The sequence below is a fragment of the Pteropus vampyrus genome, unplaced genomic scaffold, assembly GCF_000151845.1.
Source record: "Pteropus vampyrus isolate Shadow unplaced genomic scaffold, Pvam_2.0 Scaffold211, whole genome shotgun sequence".
NCBI lineage: Eukaryota > Metazoa > Chordata > Mammalia > Chiroptera > Pteropodidae > Pteropus > Pteropus vampyrus.
In genome coordinates, this window is record NW_011888992.1 from 1,247,117 (window position 1) to 1,268,394 (window position 21,278).

General features: G+C 54.6%; 2 protein-coding genes and 1 pseudogene across 2 annotated transcripts in view; 1 reads left to right on the top strand and 2 right to left on the bottom strand.

The window, feature by feature from the left end:
* LOC105300405 (scavenger receptor cysteine-rich domain-containing protein SCART1-like) overlaps window positions 1–17,860 on the top strand; it is a 25,659-nt gene extending 7,799 nt beyond the window's left edge. The window contains exons 7-16 of the mRNA XM_011372610.2: window positions 10–34; window positions 104–418; window positions 1,129–1,197; window positions 1,273–1,587; window positions 2,204–2,386; window positions 2,708–2,857; window positions 3,232–3,316; window positions 13,843–13,954; window positions 15,883–16,011; window positions 17,804–17,860. Coding sequence (XP_011370912.1) covers window positions 10–34; window positions 104–418; window positions 1,129–1,197; window positions 1,273–1,587; window positions 2,204–2,386; window positions 2,708–2,857; window positions 3,232–3,316; window positions 13,843–13,954; window positions 15,883–16,011; window positions 17,804–17,860 — 1,440 coding nt within the window. The remainder of the gene's footprint in view (window positions 1–9; window positions 35–103; window positions 419–1,128; window positions 1,198–1,272; window positions 1,588–2,203; window positions 2,387–2,707; window positions 2,858–3,231; window positions 3,317–13,842; window positions 13,955–15,882; window positions 16,012–17,803) is intronic.
* On the bottom strand, window positions 5,004–5,122 carry LOC111747116 (annotated as a pseudogene).
* A 296-nt stretch (window positions 17,861–18,156) lies between the features above and the next one.
* Window positions 18,157–21,278, bottom strand: part of SYCE1 (synaptonemal complex central element protein 1) — a 13,205-nt gene continuing 10,083 nt past the window's right edge. Inside the window, exon 9 of the mRNA XM_011372611.1 lies at window positions 18,157–18,311. Coding sequence (XP_011370913.1) covers window positions 18,157–18,311 — 155 coding nt within the window. The remainder of the gene's footprint in view (window positions 18,312–21,278) is intronic.

Sequence of the window (21,278 nt, forward strand, 5' to 3'; positions counted from 1 at the left end):
GGGCACAAGGAGGACGCCGGCGTCTTCTGCGCAGGTGGGTGCGGCCTCCCGCCGCCACCCCAAGCCCCAGGGGCGGCCCGCTGACCCACCTCTCCTTGCGCAGGGCTCACCGACCTGAGGCTGCAGGGCGGCAGCCAGCCTTGCGCCGGACGGCCGGAAGTGTTCTACAACGGGTCCTGGGGTGGCCTCTGCCTGACCCTAAGCTCTGCCTCGCTGGGAGTCCTGTGCCAGCAGCTGGGTTGTGGGCCCCATGGGTGGCCCCGGGCTGGGACAGTGTCCCAGAGGACCCCCGAGGCCCTCTGGGTGACCTCCGTGCAGTGCCGGCACAGACACGACACGTCCCTGTGGCAGTGCCCGTCGTCTCCCTGGGACCAGCACTCCTGCTCCAGCGACATGGAAGCCTGGGTGGTGTGTGCAGGTGATGAGCAGGGCTATGTGTGTTCGCCGTCTGGGGGGCGGTGCCCCAGGGCTATCCTGTCGCGCATCCACTGCAGGGAACACAGCCCGGGCCCCTTCTTCTCTGGGAGGAACACCTCCACTTTACCTTACAATTCTGGGGTGCGCTGGTCTCACAAGGGGGCCGTCCTTGCCCGGAATGTCTGAGCCATCTGAAGTTCTGGGTCATCTGGAGTCATCTCCTGCTCCTGTCCCCTGCCCGCCATGCCCTTGACCATGGCTCTACAGGCTTCTGGTAGAGAATGTCTCTCTTGGAGAAGCTGAGGACAGTGTAGGGTCCCTCAACCTATGGGTTCCCCTTGGCTAAATGTATATAGTGCTCTTCCTTTAGAGCAGCGGTCCCCAACCTTTGTGGCCCCGGGGACCGGGGCTCCTGTGAGAATCCGATGCCCGATGATCTGAGGTGGAGCTGAGTTGGTGATGCCGGCGCTGGGGAGCGGCTGCAAATGCAGATGACACTTTGCTGGCTCACCCCCCGCTCACCTTCTGCTGTGCGGCCCGGTTCCTAACAGGCCACAGACCGGTACCAGTCTGCAGCCTGGGGGTTGGGACTCCTGCTTTAGAAGCAGAAATTCTTGGCGATGGGAAAAGAAAAAGGGAAAGAAACGTATTTCACAGTATTTGAAGCAGTTCACCTTGCAAATATCAGATGGACCCTAATTTCTTACACAGAGAAGGAGGGCTCAGTTCCTCAGGACCCTGGAGAGACCCTCAACTGTTCTGCATCTCAGACCTGCCCAGGTGTGTGCCCTGTACCCTTCCTGTCCCTTGTGGGGCCTGCCCGGTACCTGCTGACCCGGGCTCCTGTGTCTGCAGAGGAGGGCGCCGTGCGCGTGCGCGGGGGCGAGGACGGCTGCTCCGGCCGCGTGGAGCTCTGGCGCGCCGGCTCCTGGGGCACCGTGTGTGACGATTCCTGGGACCTGGCAGACGCAGAGGTCGTGTGCCGCCAGCTGGGCTGTGGCCGGGCCGTGGGCGCCCCGGCGGGGGCGGCCTTTGGCCCAGGCTCGGGTCCCGTGTGGCTGGACGAGGTGGGGTGCGGTGGCAGTGAGGCGTCCCTGTGGGCCTGCCCGGCGGAGCCGTGGGGACGGACAGACTGCGAGCACAAGGAGGACGCGGGCGTCGTCTGCTCCCGTGAGTGGGCGGCCGAAATCGCGCTATTCCTTCTGTGCCTTGGGAAAAGTCCCCGGTGGTGGCAGTCTCCTGGGATAAGAGGCTGTTTTGGTTTCTGCTAATATTTTGGGGATATCTATTGTTTTTACCCACAATCCATGTTCGCTCTTGGGGAGTAGTGTCACCTTGGTCCAGGGCGATGTGGTGGCCTATGTTATTTTGGACAATGTCTTTATTCCCAAGCTGTGCACCTCATTGTTTGCAGAGCACAAAAGGGTCCACAGTAACAATTGCAGCAGCACATCCCACGGGCAGCCTCTCCTGGCAGAAGTCTCACCCCGTGCCCATAAGTCACCTGTTGTGGCTCCTCTTGAGCCTCTGTTTGGGGGCCACGAGAGTCACTTTTATCAAGGGGGCACTGCCCCATGAGAGCAGAAACTGGGGGCCCCCACACTCACACTGGCCGACTCTGGGGCACTCTACTTGGCAGGCTTTAGCAGATGCCTCCCCCAGCACTTCCGAAGCCACATGGGGGCCCCTGAGGGGAAGGGCGTGGGCCCTGGGGGCCACCTTCTCCCACTGAGTGGCTTGCACATGCCTCACCCACCATGTGACTACTCACGGTCTCCTGCCACAGAGCCTGGCCCCGGCCCCGGCCCCCTGGTGGCCACAGAGCCTGGTCCTGGGCCCCTGGCAGCCACAGAACCCTGCCTGACGCTCAGGGTGGTCAGCACAGTCCTTGGGGCGGTTCTCGGAGTCCTCCTCCTGGGCCTTCTGGGCCTCCTGGGCCTCTGGAGCTTGCGTCGCGTGCAGCAGAGAGGTACGACCATTCCACAGTCCCAGCAGCTGGCCTGGGAGGGACGAGTGGAAACTCAGAGGTGGTATTGGGTCCCTGAGGTGGCCTTTTATTGGCCAAAGAGAATGACTTAGAAATGAGTTGGCCTCGGGCCCCTGGGACTCTGAGCTGAGCCCCAGGGAGTCGTACCTGGGCACCACATTGAAGCTCAGTGGGGAGCAGCACCCGGCTTTCCTGAGGAGGGGGTGGGGCCGGGGCGGGATGGCCCTGGGGGCCTGGCCCCAAGTCCTGCCCCCTCACGGCGGCGTCACTTGGCTCTGGTGACCCTGCCCAACTCCGCCTCAGATCTGGGGAGCGCAGAGGTGTCTCCTGGGGAGCCCACCTATGACGTCATCGGGGAGCTGCCTCTGGCCGCGTTGTACGAGGAGATCCTGGAGGGCAAGGACGGGGCCCCGGGTGAGGAGGGCCAGGCTGTGGCCACGGTGGTCGTGGCGGGTGTGTCCCCAGCTCCGGAGGGCCCACCAGGAGGGGGATGCTGAGCACAGGGCACCTGGGTGTGAGGCCCCATGGTGGGGAGAGCAGTGAGGGCAGAGCGGGCTGCTGGGGCCCTGGCAGGCGAGCCGCGATGTGGGGACACCTGAGGCGCGCCCGCTCTGCGGCACCCAGCCGGCTGCGGGTCCGCCGGGAGGTGGGTGTGGTGGAGCCGGCCCCTGTGCTGTGCCAGGATGACTGAGGATCCCTGGTGCCCAGATGCTTTGTCAAGTGCTTTTCGGTGACGTGTGTCTGCCTCCCTAACAAGAGGGTACTTAACAGGCCAGATACGGTCTCTGGGCAGTGTGGTGACATGATATCTCGTGTGCCCGTTTCAGGAGAGGTGGCGAGCCTCACGGATGGACAGTCTGTGCCTGAGGAGGGTTATGATGATGCTGCGTTTCCACTGGAGGACGTGACAGCGTAAAGACCTGGAGACAGATACACCGCTGACTGTGTCAAAACGACAGTCCTGCACGTCCCTTGACAGTTGTGTTGAATTTCAGAAGGACACAGGGCATGCCTCTTGGTGCCAGGCCTCCAGATGCAATCCATGTCCTCCTAACCCCCCCGTCCCCGCATTCCTGCCCGCTCTGTGGACAGTTTTGCCCATAACCTGCATGCTTCCCGTGCACACACAACAAATACTAATGTGGATAGAAATCCAGAGTGTGTTTTCTGTTTCTTTAAACATCTTCATGTGCCATCTGTGCCCAGCTTTTGCTGCCAGCCATGCGGTGCCGGGCAGACGTCCACCTTCATTTTTTTCTTGTAAACGCTTCTTAATGGGATCCAGAGTCCTGGATTCCAGGGTTTCGACGTGTTGTGTCCTTGTCACCTGTGAATCATGTGGGATCCCTCCTTCCCGTCCCCTCACCCGTGCCCTCTCTTTCTGTGCCTGGTGTCATGGGCCGGGCTGCTCGGCACCTTGGGCCCCACGTCCCGCTGCTGGCCTCAGTGTGACAATGCTCCAGATCGCGTTTCACCATCGAATATGGAGCCATTTATCAGATTAAGGAAAATCCAGTCTATGGCTGATTTTCTAAGGGTTTTGGTTTTTGTCATGAAAGTGTTGATTTTAATCAAATGCATCTATTCTCCGCATCTATGAAGGCAACATACGATTTCTCTCCCCTTATGATACACGTGACGAACTATATTCTCAAATGTTAAACCAACCTTGGGTTAAACACACTAAACTCTGTCCTGATGCATATTACTCTCTTTACGCACCACAGGGATCAATTTGGCAAATATGTTGGATCAACACTTAGACGAGAGTTTGACCTGTGATTTTCCTGTTTTCCTTTTTTGTAAATGTTTCTGCTTCACTTTTGATATGAAGATTATTCAGGTTTCAAAAACGAGGACATTTCCCTCTTTTAAAAAACGCAGAAATCTGTGTAGCATCGGTTTTATTTCTTCGTTAGGTGTTTCGGATGAACTGTGAAGTCATCTGGGCCTGGAGTTTTCTTTTTGGGAATTTTTTTTCCAGATTCAATTTTTAAAACTGTAGATAATTGGAGTATTCAGGTTTTCTATTTCTTCTTAGATCTGGTTTGTTAAGTTCTTTTATCAATGACTTGACGTTATCTAAATTTACAGTTTCGCATAAAATTATTGATAATATCTTTGAACTATCTTTTTAATGTCCATAAAATCTGTAGTTATGTGCATTTTTCAGTCCTGATATTGGTAATTTTTGATGTCTCTCTTTTATTCTTGATCAGCGTTGCTAGAGGTTTAGTCACTTTGTCAGTATTTTCAAGGGCATATGGGACCCCTGTGGCTTTCTCCATTTTTTAAATTGAACACCTGTTTTCTATTTCACTTATTTCTTCTCTCATCTTTATAATTTATTTTTTTCTCCTTATTGTAGCTTTTTGACTGGGATATCTGGACATTGATTTTCAGCATCTTTTCTTTTTAACCTAAAGCAATAACTTTCTTCAGCCTGGCTTCAGTTACCTACCAAGAGTTGTGCTATAGTGTATTTTTTTCCTTATTTTTTTATGTTTTTAATTTTTTTTTTAGGATAGGCGACCCTTGGTTGACCTCACAGATTGCAAGGACCTTGTCAGCTTACAATCCCTAATTTTTTATTTTTTTACGCCTGCAGCACCTGGTCTTCCCAGGTGGTCTCCCATCCAAGTACTAACCAGGCCCAACCCTGCTTAGCTTCCGAGATCAGACAGGATCGGGCTTGTCGATGGTGGCATAGCCGTAGACAGATTTCCTTCTATTTTTATGGCCAAGTAGTACTCCATCCTGCATCCACTACATTCTCTTTACCTAGTCATCCTTTGATGGACACCTAGGGCGTTGCGCCTCGGCTGTCATGAGCAATGCTGCAGTGAACGTGGGTGCAGATATCTTTTGCAGTTAGTGTTTTCGTTTTCTTGGATAAATACCTAGAAGTGAGATTGCTGGGTTGTATGGTAGCTCTTCTTAAAAATTTTTGAGGAATCTTCATATGTTTTCCATAGTGGCTGCACCAGTTCACAATCCCACCAAGGAAACCTCAGTAAGTTTAAAAAGTAGACTCTTTCTAGTCATGTCCTTTATAAGTCAAAACTTTAGAATTAGTAACAAAGGGATAACTTTTATAATGAACTAGTTGGAGATTTAAAACCGTGCATTCAAATAATTTGGGTCAAAGAGGAAGCAATGCTGGCACCACCGGTGACGCAGAAGTCAGGACCGGCGGCTCTGGCCCAGCAGTCGGCCATGCGTTGCTGAAAGCATTTTGCTGCGTCTTGCCGTGGAGTTTGTCTTGGTGTCTGGCTTGAGGACACATCTCTCCCCGAGCACCTTGAGAGAGGAAGTGTCACGCCTTGGGCCCTGCTTGTCCCTGGGTTCCTGCAGGCCTCAGACAGCTCACTGGAGTCCTGACTGGGCCTGCTGTCCCTGGGGTTGGGGCGGGGGCGGGGGGGGGGGGCAATAGGGTGCCCAGCTCTGCTCTCTGAGGTTTCTTTCTCTGAATTTCCTTATTTTCTGGTTATTGACTTAATCTGTCTGTTTGCTTGAACCCCTTGAACTGATTAAAATATAGCGAACGAAGAGACAACACATAAAATGCTGCAAAGTTTTTCTAAAAAGAGAGGAAGCGTTTCGCTCCGTGGGGCGTGTTGGTGGCGGTCCGTGGGAGATGGGTCTCCGGGTGGGTGCTCGGCCTTGGCAGCACACCGACAGCCACCCGGGGCTGTCTATCTGACGGATGCCTGGGTCCATCCTCGGTCGTCGTGACGGCACGGCGGGCGCTGCCTGGCCTCCCATGTGGCTGCAGTGTGCGGCCGAGCTCGGGAACCGCTCTCGAGGTAGCGACCACGTCAGGGCCGTGAGCTCGGGCCTCTGGCCTGTGTCCTTTGCAGTTAGCGGATGTCATAGCTCCAGGACTGACGGGGCGACCTCTCAGCGCCGTGCGCTGGCCTGTCCATGCCAGCCCGGGGCAGGGTGGCTGTGGGACAGGCCGCAGCGTCTGGCTCCCCGGGGATTGGGTTAAGCCAGCGGAGGGGTGTTTTCTGGCCACCGACTGCGGTGGGGGGAGGCGCCGGGCCTGGTCGGGGTGGGGGCGTCACCCCACGCAGACGGCCAGCAGCCGAGGGCGGCCGGCAGAGTCGGCTGGTGCGGGGGACACGCACTCACCCTCCTTTGCTCCCGTCCTGCCAACACGTCACCCAGGCTCAGGAAACACCTGCTTCTGACAAACACTCGCACCCACTTTTAAAGTGGTTCCTTGAAATGGCATCTGGTTTGTCTTTCCGGAGAATCACACCCGGCGCCGCTGCTTCAGTGAGGCGCACAGCTGGAGGAGGCTTTTCGTCCGACAGACGCGGGAGGTCGCGAAACGCCCAGGCAGCGTGAGCCTCCTTCCTTCCTCCGAGATCAGCTCGCTGGATGGCGACAACAGAGAAGGAAGTCAGCGCCCCGCTTCGAGCTACTGCCACTTTTTCTGGCTGGAGGCAGGGTCCCGAGTGCCAGCTGCGCAGCCAGCCAGGCCTTGAGGAGTCTTGTCCCTCAGCCAGGTGGCCCGTCCGCTCATCCTGGCCGCTCACATTGACAACGTCTCTTCCCTCCCAGTTCTGTCCCGACAACAGAGCGAGTCCCAAGGTGTCCCCTGGGTGTCTGTACCTTGAGTTGGTTTGCAGAGACTGCGGAGGGCACCCAGTCCTGCGGAGAGGGTTCACTACATGGCCAGGGAGAGCTGGTGGGGCCGGGGTGGTGGCCCTGGGCAGCTCGAGCCCATGGTTGCCAGGCCAGCAGGTGGGTGCCGTCCACCCAAGTGAGTAGCCGGTGACAGTGACGAAACACTCATTGAGCCTGTCGTGCCAGACGGACACCACGCTCAAGGCTGCGGTTTCGCACTGCACACATTTATTGGGGTACTCTTCTGCTAATATTTTCTCTAGTTCAAAAAACTTACTGAAAACACAGTATTGGAGTCTGTCCAGCGAGGTGGGTGCCGGGCTCCGAGCAAGAGCAGCCGGCCAACCCAGAGGGATGGAGGACATTCTGATGGAGGTGCCACCGTACGGGGTGATGTGAGATCCGGCGTCGCCCCAGCCACATGGAGGGGGTCCTCGGTTCTTCCCCGCCAACTCAATAAAGAATTACAGGAAGATTTAGAAAAAGTAAGATTTGTTGAAAATGCATTTTTAGGAGGAGACGGGCCGTGCCAAGGAAGGCTGCAGCCCTGTGGAATTCGGGAGGTGAAAAGAAGCAGCCAGAGTTCACTCCGAGGTGGGGACGGGTTACAGCAAGGAGGGCCGTGACAGCGCAGAAGCGGGCCATGGTGGGAGGGCCTGAGAGTGGTGCCCGATGGTTGGCATGTGAGGTCATTTTGATTGACAGTTGGCTTTCATATAAGCCTTTGCCTACAGTGTATGTGCTTACCCAGAATTCAGCTTGTTATAATTAGATTCATGACCTTCCGGGCACATGTGTGATATTATAACGATGGTAGAAGGAGGCTGAGGTTACGGGCAAGTTAGAGCAGTACTTTCTGTGCATGCATCTGTGGCAGCTGTAAGCCGGCAGCATTTGTGGCCTTTGCGCCTTAGGGTGACTTATAACCACAAAATGGGTGTTTCAGGGAGGTCCTTAAGGGAGGTCTTCAGGGGAGGTTTCTATGGTTACAGAGCTGGGCCTTCTCTCCTGTCACTCATGACTGCGTACATACCCATCAAAAGGACTGCGGACGAAGGGCCGGCCAGGTTGAAGTTTACACTCCGGGCGGGGGCCAGTGGGAGGTGACGGGGCCCAGGGAGAGAAGACAGGGCTGCCCAGGTCAGCCTCCCACACAGTGTCCGGAAGGGCAGGCAGTGTATCCTGGCGCAGGGCCCCCCGAGGACAGTTTGCACAGAGACCGCGTGGCCTGGAGGCGCATGGCGGGGGTCGTCATCTGGTGCTTCTGTCCCAGGAGCTCCGAGTGAGACCGCGTGTGATTTTGGACTTATTCTGTGTGGGATACGTTGGGACTGTTACTGCATTTTGACTGAGCTAAGAAAGGGAATTTAAGCCTGATCCTCCCATCTCTACCTCATTATTTCACTCTCTAGTTCTGAATTCTGGTTTCTCTTTTAGATCATGGCCAGGTGGAATCCCAGGCGGCTTTCAGTGTGTCAGCTGTTAGACAGGAAAGGATTGACACATGGATGGGACAAATCCAGGTGGGTCTCGGGTGGGTGAAAAACTCGCTCTGTCTACGCACAATTCGGTCTGTGCACCCAGGGCCCATGCCCCTGCCAGCCTCGCTGCAGCCCCGCGCGCCCAGCGTTCTGGACACTGGGCTTCCGCTTGCCCAGGCAAAGGGCAGCTACGTGGGTTCCACTGGTTGAAGGAGGATCAGACCAGCATTTTCAGTCTGTTTCCTTCATTTCATGCAGCAGCCCGCAGAAAGCAGTCCCCAATCGTCTAGACGAAGCTGAGTTCCTGGCCAGAGACACGCAGAGCCTGGTCACTGGCCCCTGAAAGACAGCCCAGAGGGCATGTGGTTCCGGGGCCACCCAGCACTGCCATATCCCTGAGAGGAAGGACCAGCGGGAATGCTGACGGGGGCCCCTCCTGTGGGCAGGTCCTGGGCAGGACGGGACTCTGGCTCCTGACTTGACTCCTGCTGCAATGTGAGCCTTGGACTCTTCAGACCAGCTTCTGCCTCAGTTGGCGCTGCTATACAGTGGGGTCATCAGCAGGACGAGGGTCACCATCAGCTCGAGTTGACGGGTTTGAGCGGCACCGCCATGTTTCGGCACGTCGCAGGCACCGTGAGCAGAGTTGTCTCACCGTGCTGCTCTCCTGAGGGTATCCACGTGTTCTTACTTTTACTGCTGCGGATCCCGAGTGAGGGTCATGGTCAGATGGAGCTTTATTCGGGGCCACGCATCTGCAGAGAGCGGAGGGGCCCTGGGACCTTTGCCCGGGGCCCTGTGCGTGGGCGCGCTCTGCATGTTTCCAGAACAGAATCACTTAACACTTGCAAGTGTGTCGTGACTGGCTTTTCCCACCTAGCATGGTGTCATCAAGGTCCACCCATGCCGTCGTGTGCGCCGGGGACCCTTCTTTTCCACAGGGCGCCTTTCCGCCTGTTCAGATGCTGTCGCGTCTCCGTAGCATCCACAGTGCCCAGCGTGCGGGTCTTGCGTGTCCTTGTTGACATGCCACTCTGTTGTCTGCTCATCAGCTGCAGGCAGTTGCTGTTTCCACTCTTGGCTCTCGTGAGTGGTGCGTCTGTGAACATCGAAGTAGGTCTGTGCGTGCATCGCTTCCGTTGCTCTTGGGCGCAGGCCTGGGAGTGGGGTCTCCGGGTCACGCGATACCTTCGTTTAATGCTCGGGGAACTGCAGGACTGTCTTCCAAAGTGGCCGCCCGGCGCCCATTCCCGGATTCGGAGTGCGAGGGCTCTGGCTTCCGCACGTCCTTGGCGACAGCTGCCGTTTTCTGTCTTGGTTCACAGCCATCTCGGTGTGCGTGGAGTGTATCTCCTGTGGCTGTGATCGGCATGTCCTTGATGAATAATGATGCTGAGCCCCTTTCATGTGCTTTCATGTGGCCATTTACGTGTCTTGGGAGAAATTTCTAAAAAGATTCTTCACTCATTTAATTGATCATTCATATTATTGAATCCTAAGAGTATTTTTAAAATTATAGATATGGGTCTCTTATCAAATATATGATTTGCAAATATTTTCTCCCATTTGGTGGGTTGTCTTTCAAGTTTTTGATAGAGTCCTCTGACATATAGTTTTAAATTTTGAAGTCGAATCAATCTGTTTTCTTTGGATGCCAGCGTTGTTGGCGTTGTGTCTAAAACTCTATCGCCGAACCCAGCGTCGTGGGGATATAACCCTACGTTTTCTTCTAGGTGTTTTATAGTTTCAGCTCTTAGGTCTTTGAGCCTTTTCATGTGTACAAGTTAATTCTCGTACATGGTGTGAGGCATGTGGACGTCCAACTGTCCCAACACAAATTGTTGAAAAGGTTGTTCTTTCCCCCGCTGAACTGACTTGTTCGCTTTGTCAAAATCACTTGGCCGTCGTTCTATGGGCTTCTTTCTGTGCACCCAGTTAGATCCTCATTTTCTTTTTGATGTTTCTGAAAAGAAAGATTCACTTTTTCCTTGACCTATTTTACTACGAAAAAAATGATGCCAAAAGCGCTTTGCTGGCCTTTTACCGCTTGGGTTGGAGCTGGTGACGTCCCTCGAGGCCTCTGTGCATCTGCTCATCTGTGACCCATCAGAGGGAGGAGCCAGCCTGCGGTTTGGTCTCTAAGTAGGTCGGCTTTTTCCGAGAAGGCTGGCCCAGCAGGGAGCCCGCAGCCGCTGGGCCTGGGAGGGTGTGTGAACAGAGGGGAGCTGTGCTGGCCGGGGCCTGGGAGGGGGTCGGCTGGGGTCGTGGGGCGCGCTGAGCTCAGTCTGTGCCCTTCTTCCCTGAACTCCAGCCCCTGGCACAGCCTGACCCCACCAAGGGGACGAGCCTCCTGCTGGGCCCGGAGCAGAGGCTGTGGTTGGAACCGGGAGCCAGGCTGATGGCCTCACTCCGCCAGGGGCCTGCCCTCCCAGGGGGCAGCCTGGGGTGGCCGGGCGGGCTTGGGCAGCTGTGCTTTCAACTTAGGGACTGGGCCAGGCCAACCCACAGCTGACCCAGATGGCCGGGGACCTTCCCCACAGAGCCCGAGGCCCATGGTGCCCTCAGCTGCTCGCTCCCCCCGGGACCCTGTTCTCCCCCGAGTGCCCACCTTGTAGCCCCCAAGGGTAAAGCTCTATCTAAGTTCTGGCCCAGCCCCAGCTATTGGGTTCTCCTCTGGGAACCTGGGGTGCTGTGCCTGGCTGGCAAGGACTCTCACCCTGTGACAGGGTGAGACTTGATGCAAGTAAGCTTCCATGTCTCCTGACGTGCAGGCTGTGTGCAACAGCAGAGTGAGGGGAGGCTCGCGCCGCGCCTCCTGCGTCACCTGCTGTGACAGTGGCCTGCAGGGAGGCAGCATCGGAGGGGTCTGCAGGGCTCAGAGCGCCCAGGAAGTCCAGCAGGCAGAGTTAATTCTCTGGCTGTGTCCTTGGATGCAGGGCCCTTTGCCAGTATCTTAATCGTGTGCTCTCAGCAGCGAGCATCGCCAGAGGCTGTCGCACCCAGCCGTGCCTTCCTCTGCCAGGCCGGGCTACGTCCCAGGGACCAGAGGGGCTCACCCGCCCAGTGGCCACGGACTGCCTGGCCGAGGGACTCTGTGTCCACAGTTCCTCAGAGGGTGCTGGGCTGGGTCTCCCCTTTGCTGCTCCCCAGTCCTTTCCTGAGGTGCTTGTGGGACATGGCCTCGTTGCCACGGCCACCAGCTGTACCCAGCCTCCACACCCCTGCGGGCCCCGTCTCTCCCAGCAGCCTGGCCGCTGTAGACAGCTGCACATCTGTCCTCCTCTGGCTGCCGGTGGCCAGGGCGGCGGCGCCTCCAGCAGGGCTGCCCGGCCCAGCTCCCCTGCCAGACGGGCTTTCTTGGGTCCAAGATGCTGCCACTCAGGGTCACAGTCTGCGACTACCATGTGACTGTCCGTCATCACCGTGCTGCGGTGTGCCACAGGCTAGCCTGTCTGCACCCTGCACCCTGCAGGCTGCTGTCAGACTCGTCCCCTGCTGTGTGACATCTGGCAGGGGGAGGCACGGGTGGGTAGGACACCTCCTGGGATGTTTGCTGCTGGTCAGCTTCCTCCTCACCGTGATGTGTTACGGTGGCATCACCACCAGCATCCTGCACATCCGTCGGCCAAGGGCAGGCAGCAGGACTCGTCCTCCACCCTGTGGTCCCTTGTATAACCTAACGGGGTCATGCGCCTGCACCAGCCCTGCCTCTAGCTACGGCCCCAAGAGAAGCAAAGTGCTGCCCATGAGCTGAGCCTGCCCCAAACCCCTCGTCCATCCTCTAAGGAACACAGGGGTCAAGCGCGCCCTGCAGAGATGCGTGTCCCCTTCAGACGGTTAGGGGTGTGCGTGAGCAACCCTGCAGCCTGGGCTTCCTACTGTGCATCACTGAGCTAACTTCAGTGCATCCAATAAAAAGGGCTCCAAATGTATAAAAACTGGCAGACTTACAGCAAGAAATCTGGACGATTTTAATAGGCTGCTTGCTGTGCATCGTGAAGCAGAGTGAACAAACAAACAAATGTCTCTACAGTCAAGGACATCTGAACAGCCCTACCGTGACAGGACCCGCAGTTTGTCAGGCATCAGCTGGGCATTTACAGAGACGGGCCTAACCCAGGCAGGTGCTTCTCAGACTCTCTGGAGTAAAGAGTTGGTTTCATTTATGGTTTTTGTTGTTTTCTAATCTGTTATGGGCCAATGTTTGAAAAAATATAATAAAAGTGAATTACTAGGAAAAGGACCACATGCTTGGACGTCACAGGCGCGTGCTGGTCTTGTCGCAGGCGAGGTAGATGCTGTGGGCGGCGTGTGGCCCTGTCTGAGGCCCTCAAGCTTCCCTGTTGGCCCTGGGACAACTCATATCTATATGGGGAAAACGAATTTTGCCCTTAGCCCGACCACAGGAAGGATGATTGCGCAGGAGTTTCAGGTGTGAATGTGAAAGGTGAAACTGTAATGCAGCCAACTATCATTCTGATCTTTCTGGGGTAGGAAGAGGTTTTTTAAACCCCCAAAATTGCTAACCCCAAATTAAAAGGTGGTAATTGTGAAGTGTTTATCCAAAAAATACCACAAATACCATGCAAAGGTGGCCCAAAAAGTGGAAAAAAATCATTACAACACATAAAACTGAAAAAATAGCCAGATATCTAATGCATTCCTACAATAATGAGAGACAGAAACCCCGAGACCCCTAAATGCACAGTAGACATTTTATAGAAGAGGGTACAGTTTTGCCGAATAAAAACATATAAAGAAATTTTGCACTTCATTCATAATCAAGAAAATGCAAGTTGACCACAAGTCAACAACATTTTATACCCCTAGATACTTCGACACGCCAGTGGGCGTGTGACCGGGCTCAAGCACTGCCGGGTGGCACGGTGGGTGGCACGGTGTCTGTCGTGTTGCGTGTACACGCATGGCCTAGACGTGTTCTCTCCCGGTGTCCCAGGAAGCCCACTCTGCAGCACCAAGAAGTCGCGAGTGCCCTGACCAGGCAGCGGAGGCACAGCCACACCTCACCCGGGGCGCTCAAGGGGAATGAGCAGTAAAAATTCAGGCCTCCGAGAATATATGCTATGAAAACACTTTTAGAAATTCGAAAATGAGAAAAATCAAACAAAACGAAAGCCAAGTGAATGCTAGACGCAAAGTCCAGGGGAGGGGGGAGTCGGAAGGAAGGAGCCGTGGTTGGGAGCGGGTTGCGTGGTGGTCGTCGTGTTGGCATATCTGGCGATCTGCATAAGGAACGCCTCGCACATTCCTTCGGACAGTAAGGGCAAAGCCACGCCCCGCGCTTTCCGTTTGCATCTCTAGCGCCCTCTGGTGGGCGCCGCAGCGGCCGGCCCTCGGGTCCATCGCCTACGCCGCGTGGCTGCCCTTTGGGGGATCCGTCAGCTGCCCGGCACCCTCACCGCTGATGGGCTGTGTACAAAAATACTGCAAACGGAGCCTCTTTGAAATGGAGCCGGAGCCGCCATTCCAGAGGGACTGCCTTGCACCGTGGAATGTTAAAACGCAAAATAACCTTTCGACGGGCCTAGAGCAGCATTGCATCCCACAGAAGTGTTTGCAAAGACAACAAAAAAGCAGGTACTATGGCTATTGGACTGATGAGTACAGCACTGAAAATTAAAGGCATTGTTTGGAATCGGCGTTGCGTTAGGGTGTCTGCTGTTGTGGCACACCCGCCTCCTGCGATGTCTGTCCACCCTCCCCCCTCATAAACACCCGGGGCCCTTGGCTCCTCATCCCAGCCCTGTTTGGATTTCTGCCTGAATCGGTGCTTCCTGAAGAAGGGCTCTGAAAAACCTTCAGTAAATGCTGTGGTCTGCCGCTTGGCAAGGCCTTTCCTTTGAGCTTCGGCAGCATCTCCTCTGGCGTCTTGGTGAGCCAGCACTTTGCAGGTAGGTCAACGGTGTCGCTAGCTCCCAGGATCTTACACAGCAGCTCAGAGGTGGAGGCCAACTGAGTGACAGACAAGAGGACACACGCGTAATCTCCAGTCCCCTTGATGTGGAAACGTTTGTCCCTGGGCCAAGCTGCCTTACCCTTTGGACACTGCGATGTAGTGTTCTCTGCTTCTGTTTTACTTGGAAAAGACCTCTGGCTTTCGTCAAGGTCGTTACTTTGAACCACAAGTACACTAAACATTACATGCTTATCTGCCTGCATTTCTATTTTGGGTTCTCAACCCTTTGACCACACAAAATAAGAGGAAGTTCCTGGGAGAGATTCCTTAAATCAAGTCTTCTGAGCAAGTTTTCAACCCCGTTCCCTCCCCACGCCCTCCTCAGGTTTCACCTCTGCTGTCTGAGGGTGTAATGGCTGCTGAGACACTTCTTAAAGAACTTGCCTTCTCGTGGGTATGAAGGAAGGGAGGCCAGCGTGCTAAGTCAACCTGGCAGAAAATGCCTTTCCCAGGACCGACTGCTGCAGAGAACCCCAGGCCGTGGAGCAAGGCCGAGGCCCCGCAGCTGTCGCGGGGGGCAGGACACCAGCAGCCCACTGTCTCCCCATCCGACTTGGCTGTCCAGGAGACGCCGTGTGTCCAGGAGCTGGAATCCAGGAAGGGCCAGAGGTCACATGTCAGGCTGGACAAGGTCCCCAGGCCCCCTGGCCTCCCTGGGGCCACAGTGATGACTGAGGGTCAGTTTAAAGCACGGGGGCTGTGAGGGAGGCCCTGCTCCAGCACAGGGACGACTCTGCCGGCCGAGCCGAATTCCCAGTGCTCTGGGCGCACAGGGACAGAGGTCCCTCCTGCTTATCACATGGGTGGCTGGTGTGGGGCCCGGCCCAGGGCTGAAATGGCAGGGACAAGCAACATGGGAAAGACAGAGGGGAGAGAAGCACCCACACAATTCAGGTGTGGTCAGGAAAGAAACCACTATGTGAGGCTGTACCCCAGAGGGCAGGGCCCCCGGCACCCACACTTTGGCCAGTAGGGAAGACGTGCACCCAGCAGCAGGTGGAGGATGGTGCTTCTGCCTCCCTCCTGCAGCCCCTTCTCTGAGCTCCCCTACTCGGGCTCAGTTCCTGCAGGTCCCCTCGCCTACAATGGGCACCTCGCTGGCACGAGGCTTTGCTTAGGTGCATCCGTGCTCTCCACTGAGGGGCCTCCATTATCCACCTGGGGTGTTCTCAGGGCAGGGATGGGGTACCAGGTGCAGCCCCAGCTCAGAGAGAGGCTCCGTGTGGTGCCGTCTCCCAGCCTCACCTCTGTCCGTCACAGCCCTGAGTCCCCGTTATCCAGAAAAATGCACCTGCCACCTCCTGCAGGGGGAGGGGGGCTGGGATCCCAGGTGCAGCTGGTCCTTATCCGAGTGTTTTCCAGACTCCCGTCTCTGTGTTTCCCAGGGTGTCCTGGAGCCCGTGGGGACAGCTGCCCAGTGGGGGCTCCTCACCTTAGCTCTCACCGCCAAGCGCTCGCTTCCCTACCTGCTGCCCTTCCTGCCTGTCCTCCGGCCTCCCATGCTCGTTCTACACGTACTCACTGTCGTTTTAGGTTTTAGTGAGATTCCAGAACAGATCAGAAATAAACACAGTGTCCCATCTACCCCACGAAATGTGGGGCCTCTAATTCTTCCCAAGTCAGCTTTGGCGACAGACCTCTAGAAAAGCTTCATGCACTTTATGGGTGATTTTCACACCGATGAACCTGCAGCTGGGCACAGTGTTTGCAATGCATTCTTCCAGTCCCCTTTCCAAGGTTATGTTCTGTCACAGTCAGTGGCATTGGGCTTGGTCATTGTGGGTTTGTTTGCCTGCTTTGGGTTTGCCAAGAACACCTTGTCATTAACACATGAGGCGCTTCACTGTGGTCAAGCAGCTCCGTCCTGGTTCCAGAGACCCCTTCTCTGCCACCCCTGGTCCCAGCCATGGACGCCTGCATCCGTGCTCTCCACTGAGGGGGCTCCAGCACCCACTTCCCGGGCTGGACTCCAGGGCTTCGCTGCCTCCTGCCTGCGGGCTCCCAAGTCTTCTTTTTGTCTGACCCTGAGATTCAGCACGGCCCTGGACATGGGTGTAGCTGCTACCCCAGGAACAGTGACATGAATGGCCAGTCTTGGTTGGCATAATGTTGAGCTGCTGTTAATGTGCAGAGGGAGTGTGCCCATCACCCAGTCCGCCTTCATGAAGCTCCGATAGAGGAGCCGTTACTGGCTCCATTTCCTACCTGTTTTGGATCCCAAACAGTGCTCCTCTGGGCTCTCTGCCTGCCTGTCTGCCTGTCTGTCATCCGTCTCTGCACCTTTCTTCTCTCTGTCTTTCCTCACATTCTCTTCCATCTTCCATCTGTCCCTTGCTACACCACTCATCCCTGTGACATTTTAAATCACCTGTCCCCCAGCCCACAACCCACAGCGCTGTCTCGCTGCCTCACCTCATGGGTTCTCCGGTCCTCAGGGCTCAGGCCCGGCTGACAGCCCCTGCCTTCTGCCTCCTGGGTGACACTCTAGTCCTTCCTGCCGCTCGCTCATCTGCATCCCCACTCTCATCCTTAGGTAAACAACCGATACTCTACAGTGTACTGTGTTGCCAGCGTCTTTTGAATATTATGTTTTGTGCTTTTGCATCTCCTCATGTCTACAAAACACCCATCAGTGTCTCCTGCTTCTGGGGAGAACTAGAGGAAGGCAGTGACCCTTGAGATGAATGTCAAGATAATTTCCTAGCTGTGGGTTAGTGTAGTGTTCTGAGCACATTTAAGGTGGGCTAGGCTGAGTGTTTGGTGTTTTTCAATCTTTGTTCTCTTTGCTTTTTGGTTTATGAGGATTCTATTGCTATATATTCAAGCTCACAGATTCTTTCTTCAGCCATGTCCGGTCTGTTAATGAGCCTATCAAAGGTGTTCATTTCTTTTTCAGTGTTTTATTATTATTGTTATTATTATTAAGATTTCCTTGTGGTTCTTTCTCTGGATTGCCAGCTCTTTGCTTACACTGCCCACCTGTTCTTGCAAGCCGTCTATCCATTTAGAGCCCTCAGCGTATTAATCATTGTTGTTTTAAATTCTTGGTCTGATGATTCCAACATTTCTGCATGTCTGGTTCTGCTGCTTGCTCTGTGTCTTCAGATGGTTTCTTCGCTTTTGGTGTGTCCTGTAACTTTTTCTTGTACTAGGTAAAAGGAGCTGCTGTGAATAGGACTTTAGACGTGAGCTGGATGAGGGAGAGAAAGCGTTCTGTGGTCCTGTCGACAGGTCTCAGTCTGTTACTGAGCCTGAGCCTCAGGACCGTGAACTTCGTAAGAGCTTCTGTTCTTTCTGCCCCTTTAGGTGGGACAGGCCGTCCAGAGTGGGCTGGAGCTGGCCACGTCCCTTCCGCCAGGTTAGCGAGGCTGCGAAACCCCAGCAGGTTGGATTCTGCTTACCTAGTTCGCCTGAGGGCAGTAGGGACAACGCTCTTCCATTTCAGGGAAGCAAGACAGAACACCCCGCCAACGCTCCCGAGGCCCCGGCGCTTTCTACTCGGCCGAGAGGCTCGTGGGAAACGCGGTCTCGCCGGCACCGACGTGCGGCCGCAGACGCGGAAGCGCCCTTCCGGCTCCTTCTGCGCAGGCGCCGCCCCGCCCACTCAGCCCTCTTTCGCGCCCTTCCGGCTCCTTCTGCGCAGGCGCCGCCCCGCCCACTCAGCCCTCTTTCGTCCGGAAGTTCCGGTTTCTCCCGCGGTCGTGCCGCTGCTCCTGCTGTGGGCTGTGTCCTGTGTCCCCGAGGCTCGGTGCCCCGGTGAGAAGCGGAGCCTGGCAGCCCTCGGGGACGCGGGGTCGGGGGAAGGGGTCGCTCACTGGGCGGGAGCGGAAAGATCGGCGGATGACTGGCGGCGTGACCTGAAGTGCAGGTGCGGCGCGGCCCGACGCCAAGTCCAGGAGGCCATCCTAGCCTCGGGTCCGTCGAGGGCTGTGCTTTCAGTGGTTGCTTCGTCAGAAGAAGGTGCACAGTAGACGGCTGGCCTGTGTTCCAGAAGCTTCGCAAACGGTGATGAGTCCAAGGCCACCGTGTGTATGCAGACCGCGCGGGCCTGGGAGGTTTGCCGTCTGCCCCTGAAGCACTGACCTGCATGACTTCAATTTGCTCATCTGTAAGTGGGCGTATTTTATTAATGGCTAGTGCAGTGCCCCGGTTCTCGGAGAAAGGGTTGTGAAGTGTATGCAGACTGCGTCTTACTATGTGGCGGTTGTGTTGAAACTGGACACGTGTTTTAGGATTTTCTGAGGCAGCACCCACAGATGGGCACCAGATTCTTTTCAAACCAGCTATCGCTGCGGGAGAAGCCAACCACAAACGTTAGTGATTTATCATTACTTCCTAGAGCGCTGCAGGTTGAGTGGGTTCAGGTATTCTGCCCTTGTGGGCATCTCCATCACAGCTGCACCCAGCTGTCATCCAGGTGTGTGGTTAGATGAAGACCCAACATGGCGGGATGGCTTGGTGTCCAAGAGGCACAGCGTCACCTGTGAGCTGGGCCGAGGCTGTCAACCTGGGCAGAGGAAGAGGATGGACTTCCTGCAGCGCAGAAAGTGAGAGCAGTCAAGCCATCAGAGGCTGCGTTCTGAACAGGCCTGGGACACCGTGTCCTACAACGTGCTAGTGGGTTGTTAACAGGTATCAGTTGTTTGCCAATTCAAATATTAACCACCTTTGGAGCTCCAGCATTAGCCTGTGGGCGGGCTCTCCAATTTGGCCAATTGCTAGGGCCCTTTGCCTCAGTTGTCAGTTTGGGTGGTGACAGGCAAGCCTGCAGCACCCTTGGATTGTAGGGCTTGTATTAGCCAAAATCTAGGCATGTGGGCCTTCACATTTGTCATGTTGGTTTAAACAGTGGCTTCTTTGGAATGTTTGGGACTTTGGTTTGCAAAACACTGGAAACAGACCAATAGTAACCAGACCAACATTCAGCAGAATGGTGTACAGCTTCACTTGACTGGGTTTTGTTGTCTGATGTTGATTTAGCTCCAGCATGTATTACTAACAAGGCAAGACTGTTAGGTTTTATCGTTACAGGTATGATGCGACTTTATTATCTCCAAATGTGTTTTTTATTTACCAAGTAGAATTTTCTTTCTTTTTTGGTAGTCTACACTGTGAGAATGGCTGTGGAGTACTACTTTTAGCTTTCTGGAGGAGAGAAATTATTAAGGGGCTTATTTACAATGAATCTTCACCTCCAGAGAGACAGGACACATCCCCCATTAAATATAGGGCAGGATGATGGAAAGGCTTTTAAAGTCGATGTTAAGTGTGAGTCAGCCACGGGGCCTTGAATTAAGAGAGACGAAGGCCTGGGGCAAGACAGAGATCCATTTAGGGATCCATGTGCTAGTATGGTATTGGAAAAGGAGTTGAGGAAATCATTACGTCTCTCAGTTAAACTGGATATCTGGGATGTGTGCCTGGGTTCATATCGGTAAGGACTGAAACTCTGGAAGGAATAAGGACAGGGCCACATCTGGACATGGATTTGCCTTCCCTGAACACAGTGCTTTGGCCAAAAGTACCATCTGTGGCCTCACAGAATGCCATATCGACACATGGTGTTCCACTGCCGCTGATCAAGGAACTCCCTAGCAACAAAAGAAGTGCAGCTATGGGCCCACACTCATGGAACCCACTGGTCTTATCATGCTGCCACCACTCTGAAGCAGCCGGCTTGATAAAATAGTGGACTGGCATTTTGAAGACTCTGTTATAGGACCAGCTATGAGGCAATACCTTGCAGGGCTGGGGCAGGGTTCCCCAGAAAGTTCTGTATGCTTTGAATCAGTATCCAACATATGCTGGTGTTCTTCCCATAGCCAGAATCAAGGGTCCAAACTCAAGCAGTGGAAGTGAGCGTTGCAGTGCTGACTATTGCTCCTGGTGACCTGCCGGCAAGATTTTTCCTTCCTGTTCCTACAGCCTTATACTTCGCTGAGGTAGAAATCTTAGTCCCAGAGGGAGGAATGCTTCCACCAGGAAACACAGTAATGATTCCATTTATTTGGAAATTAACCCATTTCCCATTTAGGAAAAAAAAGTGCTGCTTGCTGCCAGCGTTAATTTCACATAAACATGCTCCTTGAGGCTGAAGCAAATCTGACTGGTTTTCAATATGAAAATAAAATATGAAAATTGTTCTTGGAGTTATTTCTAACACAACTTGCCTCTAATTCTAATGTAACAGAAATGTATACATAAATTGCATTCATCAAATGAACCTTTGGCTAACAACAGTTCAAGAACGATGTTAACATCGTGTGTGGGAATGATATATAGTTTCTAGGATTTGACGTTTTCAGCAATCGAGAATTACTATATTTTGTAAATGAAAATACTACTGAAAACAGAATGTTATGAATAGAATGATGTCATTTGTTTCCAAAGACTATCAGTATATAGAGAGATGCAAAAATAATAAAAGCGATGTATTTCGTGGCAAGCTTTGGCGGTGAGGTTAGGACTGTGACCCATGGGTTATCTCGGGGTAAACGCTGCAGCCACAAGCGGTGCGGGCGAGTATTCTCGGGGCAAATGGGAAGTGGGTTAGGACTGGTGCCCAGCCACTCTGAGCTCCTCATGCCTCTGAATCGACAGGCAAAGAAGGAAGTTGCTGAGCTGGCTGAGCTGGCTGGTGTGCCTGACCCTGACACCATGGGGCAGCTGGACTGCTACCCCAGTGGAGGTGAGGAGGGAGGTGTCAAATTATGATATAGGAGGTCCCTTAGAGAATCTCTTAGCAGTGCCATGCCCTTTGATTAAAGGCAGTGAAAACTGT